At 33.1% G+C, this 13,883-nt stretch overlaps 1 protein-coding gene across 2 annotated transcripts in view; it reads left to right on the top strand.

Annotated features, from left to right (window-relative positions):
* Positions 1–13,883, top strand: part of LOC127737261 (uncharacterized) — a 49,787-nt gene that overhangs the window by 15,438 nt on the left and 20,466 nt on the right. For both annotated transcript variants that reach the window (XM_052247913.1, XM_052247848.1), the window contains exons 8-9: positions 12,713–12,806; positions 13,393–13,527. In XM_052247913.1, the coding sequence (XP_052103873.1) occupies positions 12,713–12,806; positions 13,393–13,527 (229 nt within the window). The remainder of the gene's footprint in view (positions 1–12,712; positions 12,807–13,392; positions 13,528–13,883) is intronic.

Raw genomic sequence — 13,883 nt, 5'->3', positions numbered from 1 at the left:
CCGGAATTTTCGAAATAGTATAAACGAAGAACACCCCTTGCTAAATTTGGCACAGAAAATGTTGCTCGTCACAGAGAGTTTTCTCTAAATTTCTCGCTATTTCTACACCAATGGCCAACACTCATTTCTCACTATTTCAATTTTGATTTCTAATTACAAGGGCAGCAGAAAATAAATTTACTTCTACCTATTATCTTGGATGTAAAATCTAGGTGGCGCCAGTCATCTTTATTTACTTCCTTTTAACCTATACTGACATATATTGAAATAAAATCGGACAATCTTTACATTAGTCGATAACTATATACTCCTGCTGCTAAAGTTCAAATTTTTGGATTAAAGGTACAATTTTTCAACTTTAAAAATGACTTTCTTTACAGGTACCCCCCTTTGCAGAAAACGTTGCTTTTTACAGACTTGGGGCCATTGGCCAGCTTATTTTGACTGTTTGGCTATGTTTAAAACGAGGTGTTTGATTAATGAAGTTCGATTTAGGCCTATTAAAGACTTTAGGCTGATGATTTGATAACTGTGTCCAACTTATATGTCTTTATCACGAATATATGAACACCGTTGCATAAGAGTCAAAATATTTTATGAAATAGACTATAAAAGTGCTGAAACTAAGAATTTATCATTGCTGTTATGTGTTTTATATGAATCGTGTGCAGAATATTCAATTCGACGATACTAAGGAGAAACATGTATTGCCTTTGATTTTTTACCTAATTTTAATATTTTAGGGGCATTTTGGCACATTTTGGCCATTAAAAATACAAAAATTTCGCTAACGTCAGCAAAAATAAGCCCCCCTTTTTTTAAATATGCATAAATACATGCAATGTTATCGAGGATGAGGAGAAATGATTAAAGACAGAGTCATTGACAGAAGTCTCGTTCTTACAGTAGGTTAATGAACCCTACCCCTTAGGCAGAAGAATAAAAAAACAGTAAAAATTTGATATAGACTATAGTTTCTTGGCGATCAGCAATTTTCTTCTGATACAGTTTATCACTTAGTACCTTATTAATTTACCGATCCAATTTCTAAAATATCTCAAAAAATACAGTGATGCGCCAGAAATCGTTATTTCGCTTTAGGTTACAAGGAAGTAATTATTTACATAGGCGACAATGGTAGCCTTTTTTGGTCCTGCGTTTTCACTATCAAAGATCCATAGAAAAAAATGTCGAATTCTGAATTATCAACACCTTTGGGTGTAATTGAAACTGCAAAACACATATGGTGCCGCAGCTTTTTTGATAGAAAAATTGCATTTTTTAAGGGTACTCAACGGTTCCGGAATTTTCGAAATAGTATAAACGAAGAACACCCCTTGCTAAATTTGGCACAGAAAATGTTGCTCGTCACAGAGAGTTTTCTCTAAATTTCTCGCTATTTCTACACCAATGGCCAACACTCATTTCTCACTATTTCAATTTTGATTTCTAATTACAAGGGCAGCAGAAAATAAATTTACTTCTACCTATTATCTTGGATGTAAAATCTAGGTGGCGCCAGTCATCTTTATTTACTTCCTTTTAACTTATACTGACATATATTGAAATAAAATCGGACAATCTTTACATTAGTCGATAACTATATACTCCTGCTGCTAAAGTTCAAATTTTTGGATTAAAGGTACAATTTTTCACCTTTAAAAATGACTTTCTTTACAGGTACCCCCCTTTGCAGAAAACGTTGCTTTTTACAGACTTGGGGCCATTGGCCAGCTTATTTTGACTGTTTGGCTATGTTTAAAACGAGGTGTTTGATTAATGAAGTTCGATTTAGGCCTATTAAAGACCTTAGGCTGATGATTTGATAACTGTGTCCAACTTATATGTCTTTATCACGAATATATGAACACCGTTGCATAAGTCAAAATATTTTATGAAATAGACTATAAAAGTGCTGAAACTAAGAATTTATCATTGCTGTTATGTGTTTTATATGAATCGTGTGCAGAATATTCAATTCGACGATACTAAGGAGAAACATGTATTGCCTTTGATTTTTTACCTAATTTTAATATTTTAGGGGCATTTTGGCACATTTTGGCCATTAAAAATACAAAAATTTCGCTAACGTCAGCAAAAATAAGCCCCCCTTTTTTTAAATATGCATAAATACATGCAATGTTATCGAGGATGAGGAGAAATGATTAAAGACAGAGTCATTGACAGAAGTCTCGTTCTTACAGTAGGTTAATGAACCCTACCCCTTAGGCAGAAGAATAAAAAAACAGTAAAAATTTGATATAGACTATAGTTTCTTGGCGATCAGCAATTTTCTTCTGATACAGTTTATCACTTAGTACCTTATTAATTTACCGATCCAATTTCTAAAATATCTCAAAAAATACAGTGATGCGCCAGAAATCGTTATTTCGCTTTAGGTTACAAGGAAGTAATTATTTACATAGGCGACAATGGTAGCCTTTTTTGGTCCTGCGTTTTCACTATCAAAGATCCATAGAAAAAAATGTCGAATTCTGAATTATCAACACCTTTGGGTGTAATTGAAACTGCAAAACACATATGGTGCCGCAGCTTTTTTGATAGAAAAATTGCATTTTTTAAGGGTACTCAACGGTTCCGGAATTTTCGAAATAGTATAAACGAAGAACACCCCTTGCTAAATTTGGCACAGAAAATGTTGCTCGTCACAGAGAGTTTTCTCTAAATTTCTCGCTATTTCTACACCAATGGCCAACACTCATTTCTCACTATTTCAATTTTGATTTCTAATTACAAGGGCAGCAGAAAATAAATTTACTTCTACCTATTATCTTGGATGTAAAATCTAGGTGGCGCCAGTCATCTTTATTTACTTCCTTTTAACCTATACTGACATATATTGAAATAAAATCGGACAATCTTTACATTAGTCGATAACTATATACTCCTGCTGCTAAAGTTCAAATTTTTGGATTAAAGGTACAATTTTTCAACTTTAAAAATGACTTTCTTTACAGGTACCCCCCTTTGCAGAAAACGTTGCTTTTTACAGACTTGGGGCCATTGGCCAGCTTATTTTGACTGTTTGGCTATGTTTAAAACGAGGTGTTTGATTAATGAAGTTCGATTTAGGCCTATTAAAGACTTTAGGCTGATGATTTGATAACTGTGTCCAACTTATATGTCTTTATCACGAATATATGAACACCGTTGCATAAGAGTCAAAATATTTTATGAAATAGACTATAAAAGTGCTGAAACTAAGAATTTATCATTGCTGTTATGTGTTTTATATGAATCGTGTGCAGAATATTCAATTCGACGATACTAAGGAGAAACATGTATTGCCTTTGATTTTTTACCTAATTTTAATATTTTAGGGGCATTTTGGCACATTTTGGCCATTAAAAATACAAAAATTTCGCTAACGTCAGCAAAAATAAGCCCCCCTTTTTTTAAATATGCATAAATACATGCAATGTTATCGAGGATGAGGAGAAATGATTAAAGACAGAGTCATTGACAGAAGTCTCGTTCTTACAGTAGGTTAATGAACCCTACCCCTTAGGCAGAAGAATAAAAAAACAGTAAAAATTTGATATAGACTATAGTTTCTTGGCGATCAGCAATTTTCTTCTGATACAGTTTATCACTTAGTACCTTATTAATTTACCGATCCAATTTCTAAAATATCTCAAAAAATACAGTGATGCGCCAGAAATCGTTATTTCGCTTTAGGTTACAAGGAAGTAATTATTTACATAGGCGACAATGGTAGCCTTTTTTGGTCCTGCGTTTTCACTATCAAAGATCCATAGAAAAAAATGTCGAATTCTGAATTATCAACACCTTTGGGTGTAATTGAAACTGCAAAACACATATGGTGCCGCAGCTTTTTTGATAGAAAAATTGCATTTTTTAAGGGTACTCAACGGTTCCGGAATTTTCGAAATAGTATAAACGAAGAACACCCCTTGCTAAATTTGGCACAGAAAATGTTGCTCGTCACAGAGAGTTTTCTCTAAATTTCTCGCTATTTCTACACCAATGGCCAACACTCATTTCTCACTATTTCAATTTTGATTTCTAATTACAAGGGCAGCAGAAAATAAATTTACTTCTACCTATTATCTTGGATGTAAAATCTAGGTGGCGCCAGTCATCTTTATTTACTTCCTTTTAACCTATACTGACATATATTGAAATAAAATCGGACAATCTTTACATTAGTCGATAACTATATCTTCCTGCTGCTAAAGTTCAAATTTTTGGATTAAAGGTACAATTTTTCACCTTTAAAAATGACTTTCTTTACAGGTACCCCCCTTTGCAGAAAACGTTGCTTTTTTACAGACTTGGGGCCATTGGCCAGCTTATTTTGACTGTTTGGCTATGTTTAAAACGAGGTGTTTGATTAATGAAGTTCGATTTAGGCCTATTAAAGACTTTAGGCTGATGATTTGATAACTGTGTCCAACTTATATGTCTTTATCACGAATATATGAACACCGTTGCATAAGAGTCAAAATATTTTATGAAATAGACTATAAAAGTGCTGAAACTAAGAATTTATCATTGCTGTTATGTGTTTTATATGAATCGTGTGCAGAATATTCAATTCGACGATACTAAGGAGAAACATGTATTGCCTTTGATTTTTTACCTAATTTTAATATTTTAGGGGCATTTTGGCACATTTTGGCCATTAAAAATACAAAAATTTCGCTAACGTCAGCAAAAATAAGCCCCCCTTTTTTTAAATATGCATAAATACATGCAATGTTATCGAGGATGAGGAGAAATGATTAAAGACAGAGTCATTGACAGAAGTCTCGTTCTTACAGTAGGTTAATGAACCCTACCCCTTAGGCAGAAGAATAAAAAAACAGTAAAAATTTGATATAGACTATAGTTTCTTGGCGATCAGCAATTTTCTTCTGATACAGTTTATCACTTAGTACCTTATTAATTTACCGATCCAATTTCTAAAATATCTCAAAAAATACAGTGATGCGCCAGAAATCGTTATTTCGCTTTAGGTTACAAGGAAGTAATTATTTACATAGGCGACAATGGTAGCCTTTTTTGGTCCTGCGTTTTCACTATCAAAGATCCATAGAAAAAAATGTCGAATTCTGAATTATCAACACCTTTGGGTGTAATTGAAACTGCAAAACACATATGGTGCCGCAGCTTTTTTGATAGAAAAATTGCATTTTTTAAGGGTACTCAACGGTTCCGGAATTTTCGAAATAGTATAAACGAAGAACACCCCTTGCTAAATTTGGCACAGAAAATGTTGCTCGTCACAGAGAGTTTTCTCTAAATTTCTCGCTATTTCTACACCAATGGCCAACACTCATTTCTCACTATTTCAATTTTGATTTCTAATTACAAGGGCAGCAGAAAATAAATTTACTTCTACCTATTATCTTGGATGTAAAATCTAGGTGGCGCCAGTCATCTTTATTTACTTCCTTTTAACTTATACTGACATATATTGAAATAAAATCGGACAATCTTTACATTAGTCGATAACTATATACTCCTGCTGCTAAAGTTCAAATTTTTGGATTAAAGGTACAATTTTTCACCTTTAAAAATGACTTTCTTTACAGGTACCCCCCTTTGCAGAAAACGTTGCTTTTTACAGACTTGGGGCCATTGGCCAGCTTATTTTGACTGTTTGGCTATGTTTAAAACGAGGTGTTTGATTAATGAAGTTCGATTTAGGCCTATTAAAGACCTTAGGCTGATGATTTGATAACTGTGTCCAACTTATATGTCTTTATCACGAATATATGAACACCGTTGCATAAGTCAAAATATTTTATGAAATAGACTATAAAAGTGCTGAAACTAAGAATTTATCATTGCTGTTATGTGTTTTATATGAATCGTGTGCAGAATATTCAATTCGACGATACTAAGGAGAAACATGTATTGCCTTTGATTTTTTACCTAATTTTAATATTTTAGGGGCATTTTGGCACATTTTGGCCATTAAAAATACAAAAATTTCGCTAACGTCAGCAAAAATAAGCCCCCCTTTTTTTAAATATGCATAAATACATGCAATGTTATCGAGGATGAGGAGAAATGATTAAAGACAGAGTCATTGACAGAAGTCTCGTTCTTACAGTAGGTTAATGAACCCTACCCCTTAGGCAGAAGAATAAAAAAACAGTAAAAATTTGATATAGACTATAGTTTCTTGGCGATCAGCAATTTTCTTCTGATACAGTTTATCACTTAGTACCTTATTAATTTACCGATCCAATTTCTAAAATATCTCAAAAAATACAGTGATGCGCCAGAAATCGTTATTTCGCTTTAGGTTACAAGGAAGTAATTATTTACATAGGCGACAATGGTAGCCTTTTTTGGTCCTGCGTTTTCACTATCAAAGATCCATAGAAAAAAATGTCGAATTCTGAATTATCAACACCTTTGGGTGTAATTGAAACTGCAAAACACATATGGTGCCGCAGCTTTTTTGATAGAAAAATTGCATTTTTTAAGGGTACTCAACGGTTCCGGAATTTTCGAAATAGTATAAACGAAGAACACCCCTTGCTAAATTTGGCACAGAAAATGTTGCTCGTCACAGAGAGTTTTCTCTAAATTTCTCGCTATTTCTACACCAATGGCCAACACTCATTTCTCACTATTTCAATTTTGATTTCTAATTACAAGGGCAGCAGAAAATAAATTTACTTCTACCTATTATCTTGGATGTAAAATCTAGGTGGCGCCAGTCATCTTTATTTACTTCCTTTTAACCTATACTGACATATATTGAAATAAAATCGGACAATCTTTACATTAGTCGATAACTATATACTCCTGCTGCTAAAGTTCAAATTTTTGGATTAAAGGTACAATTTTTCAACTTTAAAAATGACTTTCTTTACAGGTACCCCCCTTTGCAGAAAACGTTGCTTTTTACAGACTTGGGGCCATTGGCCAGCTTATTTTGACTGTTTGGCTATGTTTAAAACGAGGTGTTTGATTAATGAAGTTCGATTTAGGCCTATTAAAGACTTTAGGCTGATGATTTGATAACTGTGTCCAACTTATATGTCTTTATCACGAATATATGAACACCGTTGCATAAGAGTCAAAATATTTTATGAAATAGACTATAAAAGTGCTGAAACTAAGAATTTATCATTGCTGTTATGTGTTTTATATGAATCGTGTGCAGAATATTCAATTCGACGATACTAAGGAGAAACATGTATTGCCTTTGATTTTTTACCTAATTTTAATATTTTAGGGGCATTTTGGCACATTTTGGCCATTAAAAATACAAAAATTTCGCTAACGTCAGCAAAAATAAGCCCCCCTTTTTTTAAATATGCATAAATACATGCAATGTTATCGAGGATGAGGAGAAATGATTAAAGACAGAGTCATTGACAGAAGTCTCGTTCTTACAGTAGGTTAATGAACCCTACCCCTTAGGCAGAAGAATAAAAAAACAGTAAAAATTTGATATAGACTATAGTTTCTTGGCGATCAGCAATTTTCTTCTGATACAGTTTATCACTTAGTACCTTATTAATTTACCGATCCAATTTCTAAAATATCTCAAAAAATACAGTGATGCGCCAGAAATCGTTATTTCGCTTTAGGTTACAAGGAAGTAATTATTTACATAGGCGACAATGGTAGCCTTTTTTGGTCCTGCGTTTTCACTATCAAAGATCCATAGAAAAAAATGTCGAATTCTGAATTATCAACACCTTTGGGTGTAATTGAAACTGCAAAACACATATGGTGCCGCAGCTTTTTTGATAGAAAAATTGCATTTTTTAAGGGTACTCAACGGTTCCGGAATTTTCGAAATAGTATAAACGAAGAACACCCCTTGCTAAATTTGGCACAGAAAATGTTGCTCGTCACAGAGAGTTTTCTCTAAATTTCTCGCTATTTCTACACCAATGGCCAACACTCATTTCTCACTATTTCAATTTTGATTTCTAATTACAAGGGCAGCAGAAAATAAATTTACTTCTACCTATTATCTTGGATGTAAAATCTAGGTGGCGCCAGTCATCTTTATTTACTTCCTTTTAACCTATACTGACATATATTGAAATAAAATCGGACAATCTTTACATTAGTCGATAACTATATCTTCCTGCTGCTAAAGTTCAAATTTTTGGATTAAAGGTACAATTTTTCACCTTTAAAAATGACTTTCTTTACAGGTACCCCCCTTTGCAGAAAACGTTGCTTTTTTACAGACTTGGGGCCATTGGCCAGCTTATTTTGACTGTTTGGCTATGTTTAAAACGAGGTGTTTGATTAATGAAGTTCGATTTAGGCCTATTAAAGACTTTAGGCTGATGATTTGATAACTGTGTCCAACTTATATGTCTTTATCACGAATATATGAACACCGTTGCATAAGAGTCAAAATATTTTATGAAATAGACTATAAAAGTGCTGAAACTAAGAATTTATCATTGCTGTTATGTGTTTTATATGAATCGTGTGCAGAATATTCAATTCGACGATACTAAGGAGAAACATGTATTGCCTTTGATTTTTTACCTAATTTTAATATTTTAGGGGCATTTTGGCACATTTTGGCCATTAAAAATACAAAAATTTCGCTAACGTCAGCAAAAATAAGCCCCCCTTTTTTTAAATATGCATAAATACATGCAATGTTATCGAGGATGAGGAGAAATGATTAAAGACAGAGTCATTGACAGAAGTCTCGTTCTTACAGTAGGTTAATGAACCCTACCCCTTAGGCAGAAGAATAAAAAAACAGTAAAAATTTGATATAGACTATAGTTTCTTGGCGATCAGCAATTTTCTTCTGATACAGTTTATCACTTAGTACCTTATTAATTTACCGATCCAATTTCTAAAATATCTCAAAAAATACAGTGATGCGCCAGAAATCGTTATTTCGCTTTAGGTTACAAGGAAGTAATTATTTACATAGGCGACAATGGTAGCCTTTTTTGGTCCTGCGTTTTCACTATCAAAGATCCATAGAAAAAAATGTCGAATTCTGAATTATCAACACCTTTGGGTGTAATTGAAACTGCAAAACACATATGGTGCCGCAGCTTTTTTGATAGAAAAATTGCATTTTTTAAGGGTACTCAACGGTTCTGGAATTTTCGAAATAGTATAAACGAAGAACACCCCTTGCTAAATTTGGCACAGAAAATGTTGCTCGTCACAGAGAGTTTTCTCTAAATTTCTCGCTATTTCTACACCAATGGCCAACACTCATTTCTCACTATTTCAATTTTGATTTCTAATTACAAGGGCAGCAGAAAATAAATTTACTTCTACCTATTATCTTGGATGTAAAATCTAGGTGGCGCCAGTCATCTTTATTTACTTCCTTTTAACCTATACTGACATATATTGAAATAAAATCGGACAATCTTTACATTAGTCGATAACTATATACTCCTGCTGCTAAAGTTCAAATTTTTGGATTAAAGGTACAATTTTTCAACTTTAAAAATGACTTTCTTTACAGGTACCCCCCTTTGCAGAAAACGTTGCTTTTTACAGACTTGGGGCCATTGGCCAGCTTATTTTGACTGTTTGGCTATGTTTAAAACGAGGTGTTTGATTAATGAAGTTCGATTTAGGCCTATTAAAGACTTTAGGCTGATGATTTGATAACTGTGTCCAACTTATATGTCTTTATCACGAATATATGAACACCGTTGCATAAGAGTCAAAATATTTTATGAAATAGACTATAAAAGTGCTGAAACTAAGAATTTATCATTGCTGTTATGTGTTTTATATGAATCGTGTGCAGAATATTCAATTCGACGATACTAAGGAGAAACATGTATTGCCTTTGATTTTTTACCTAATTTTAATATTTTAGGGGCATTTTGGCACATTTTGGCCATTAAAAATACAAAAATTTCGCTAACGTCAGCAAAAATAAGCCCCCCTTTTTTTAAATATGCATAAATACATGCAATGTTATCGAGGATGAGGAGAAATGATTAAAGACAGAGTCATTGACAGAAGTCTCGTTCTTACAGTAGGTTAATGAACCCTACCCCTTAGGCAGAAGAATAAAAAAACAGTAAAAATTTGATATAGACTATAGTTTCTTGGCGATCAGCAATTTTCTTCTGATACAGTTTATCACTTAGTACCTTATTAATTTACCGATCCAATTTCTAAAATATCTCAAAAAATACAGTGATGCGCCAGAAATCGTTATTTCGCTTTAGGTTACAAGGAAGTAATTATTTACATAGGCGACAATGGTAGCCTTTTTTGGTCCTGCGTTTTCACTATCAAAGATCCATAGAAAAAAATGTCGAATTCTGAATTATCAACACCTTTGGGTGTAATTGAAACTGCAAAACACATATGGTGCCGCAGCTTTTTTGATAGAAAAATTGCATTTTTTAAGGGTACTCAACGGTTCCGGAATTTTCGAAATAGTATAAACGAAGAACACCCCTTGCTAAATTTGGCACAGAAAATGTTGCTCGTCACAGAGAGTTTTCTCTAAATTTCTCGCTATTTCTACACCAATGGCCAACACTCATTTCTCACTATTTCAATTTTGATTTCTAATTACAAGGGCAGCAGAAAATAAATTTACTTCTACCTATTATCTTGGATGTAAAATCTAGGTGGCGCCAGTCATCTTTATTTACTTCCTTTTAACCTATACTGACATATATTGAAATAAAATCGGACAATCTTTACATTAGTCGATAACTATATACTCCTGCTGCTAAAGTTCAAATTTTTGGATTAAAGGTACAATTTTTCACCTTTAAAAATGACTTTCTTTACAGGTACCCCCCTTTGCAGAAAACGTTGCTTTTTACAGACTTGGGGCCATTGGCCAGCTTATTTTGACTGTTTGGCTATGTTTAAAACGAGGTGTTTGATTAATGAAGTTCGATTTAGGCCTATTAAAGACCTTAGGCTGATGATTTGATAACTGTGTCCAAATTATATGTCTTTATCACGAATATATGAACACCGTTGCATAAGTCAAAATATTTTATGAAATAGACTATAAAAGTGCTGAAACTAAGAATTTATCATTGCTGTTATGTGTTTTATATGAATCGTGTGCAGAATATTCAATTCGACGATACTAAGGAGAAACATGTATTGCCTTTGATTTTTTACCTAATTTTAATATTTTAGGGGCATTTTGGCACATTTTGGCCATTAAAAATACAAAAATTTCGCTAACGTCAGCAAAAATAAGCCCCCCTTTTTTTAAATATGCATAAATACATGCAATGTTATCGAGGATGAGGAGAAATGATTAAAGACAGAGTCATTGACAGAAGTCTCGTTCTTACAGTAGGTTAATGAACCCTACCCCTTAGGCAGAAGAATAAAAAAACAGTAAAAATTTGATATAGACTATAGTTTCTTGGCGATCAGCAATTTTCTTCTGATACAGTTTATCACTTAGTACCTTATTAATTTACCGATCCAATTTCTAAAATATCTCAAAAAATACAGTGATGAGCCAGAAATCGTTATTTCGCTTTAGGTTACAAGGAAGTAATTATTTACATAGGCGACAATGGTAGCCTTTTTTGGTCCTGCGTTTTCACTATCAAAGATCCATAGAAAAAAATGTCGAATTCTGAATTATCAACACCTTTGGGTGTAATTGAAACTGCAAAACACATATGGTGCCGCAGCTTTTTTGATAGAAAAATTGCATTTTTTAAGGGTACTCAACGGTTCCGGAATTTTCGAAATAGTATAAACGAAGAACACCCCTTGCTAAATTTGGCACAGAAAATGTTGCTCGTCACAGAGAGTTTTCTCTAAATTTCTCGCTATTTCTACACCAATGGCCAACACTCATTTCTCACTATTTCAATTTTGATTTCTAATTACAAGGGCAGCAGAAAATAAATTTACTTCTACCTATTATCTTGGATGTAAAATCTAGGTGGCGCCAGTCATCTTTATTTACTTCCTTTTAACCATTACTTTATACATAATTCAAAAGCAGTGTAAGGGAGATAATTTCAATGATGTATTTGATTTATCTCCCTTACACTGCTTTAAATTATGTTTTGTACTAAAGTATTTGTCCATTAATGAGGACAACCTTGTTTTTCCCCCTTTTTTGCACCTAATTCTTAAACGGTTTGAGCAATAACCCCCCAAAGCAAATCCTAACCATCCCTTTGTGGTATGGAAACTTGTAGTATAATTTCAGAGAGATCCATACACCGTTCCACAGTTATTGTCTGGAATCTAGAAAATGCTTATTTTTGGCCCCTTTTTGGCCCCTAATTCCTTAACTGTTGGTACCATAACCCCCTAAATCAATCCCCACCTTCCTTTTGTGGTATTGAACCTTATGGTAAAATTTCATAGAGATCCATTCACTTAAACTAAAGTTAGAGTGAGAAAACTAATGCGTCTTCGGAGGACGACGCCGGACGACGACTACGCCGGACGACGACGCCAACGTCATACCAATATACGACCACAAAAATTTTTTTGCGGTCGTATATAAATTGGCATGTAATAATCTGATAATATACTTCATGATATAAAAGTGGTAAGAAAATCAATGGAAGTCGATTTTGAAACCAAAAGCAATTACAGTTACTTTTAAATTGCAAGTTTAAAAATTCTTTTGAAAATATGTTTCCATAATAGATACTGGATGACAGCTCTTCAGCATGTCCATACCTATTAATTTTGGTAAACTAAAGTTGAATTATTTTCTGACTAATTTCAGTTACCTTTATGCTGGGAAATGTGTCAGCAATTTGTTTAAGCTACAAGCAAGTCTTGGAAATTATGTCAGTAAACATGACTCATTTGAAACAAAGGTTTGTTGTTATTTATTTTTATCTATCATAGAGATATAAGATTTTTCAATATATTTAATAGCACTTTGAAAATTATTTTTAGATATATATATATATATATATATATATAACATGCAGAATTTATATTAAATTTTAAGGAAATAGATGCAGAGATGAATAAAGATTTTGAAATTTAGATGGATAAAAGCATTTTCATTTTTGACATTTTGCAAACGTTCGACTTCACTGGAAATCTAAATTTCTTACAAATAGAGGTAAAACCCAGAGTTTTCCAAATGCATTTGAGCTATTGGTCTGTGACTAGCGGTGAAATTTGCAACACAGATTTTTTACACAATCTTTTTCTGTCTGAGAACCACAAAGTTCATTTGACATGGCCTTATTATTCGTGGGATACAAAATGGATTTCATGGATATAGGTGAACTACAAAATAGAATGTTCAACTAAGTACAAATTTTCTATAGGCTTGTATACAGACCAGCAAATCCACAAAAATAAATAACCATGATGATACAAAATAAATACATCCACAGCACACACATAAATATCTGAATGTATAGAAGCTTATCCAATTTGCCATTATAGGTCATGACATGTTGTAGTGCAGAAGAAATATGCTCAAATATCAGGAAAATTTGTGACATGGAGAGAACATATTCATATGTATGGAACAAAGAGGAATGGTCAGATGGCAGTTGGTTGCTTGAAATTGTTACAAATGTAATGTCTATTTAAACAAAAATATGAGTAGTTTGAACTAGTTTCTTGCAGTAATTGTTTTTATTTTCGTGTTTTGATGGTACCCTATTGATACATACCAAGATTTACACCTAAATTAAAATAATTTGATCTAATGTATATGTATCTTTTTCGTGGTGTGTTTATTTCATATATTTTGTGAAAGGTATATGCAGTTTACATGCATGTAAAAATCCTAGCAATAACATCACCTGATTTATAACTACAAGTCTGTGAAACTTTTGAAACAGCATCAGTGATCTTTAAAGGATAAAAGGTCGTAACATAACAAATAATGACCCAAGCCATGCAAATGGAACTCCTTTGTTGTATAATTT

The sequence above is a fragment of the Mytilus californianus genome, unplaced genomic scaffold (genome assembly GCF_021869535.1).
Source record: "Mytilus californianus isolate M0D057914Y unplaced genomic scaffold, xbMytCali1.0.p SCAF_1, whole genome shotgun sequence".
Taxonomy (NCBI): Eukaryota; Metazoa; Mollusca; class Bivalvia; order Mytilida; family Mytilidae; genus Mytilus; species Mytilus californianus.
Note: the sequence above shows the minus strand (reverse complement) of the source record. Positions and strands in the feature narration are given on the sequence as shown.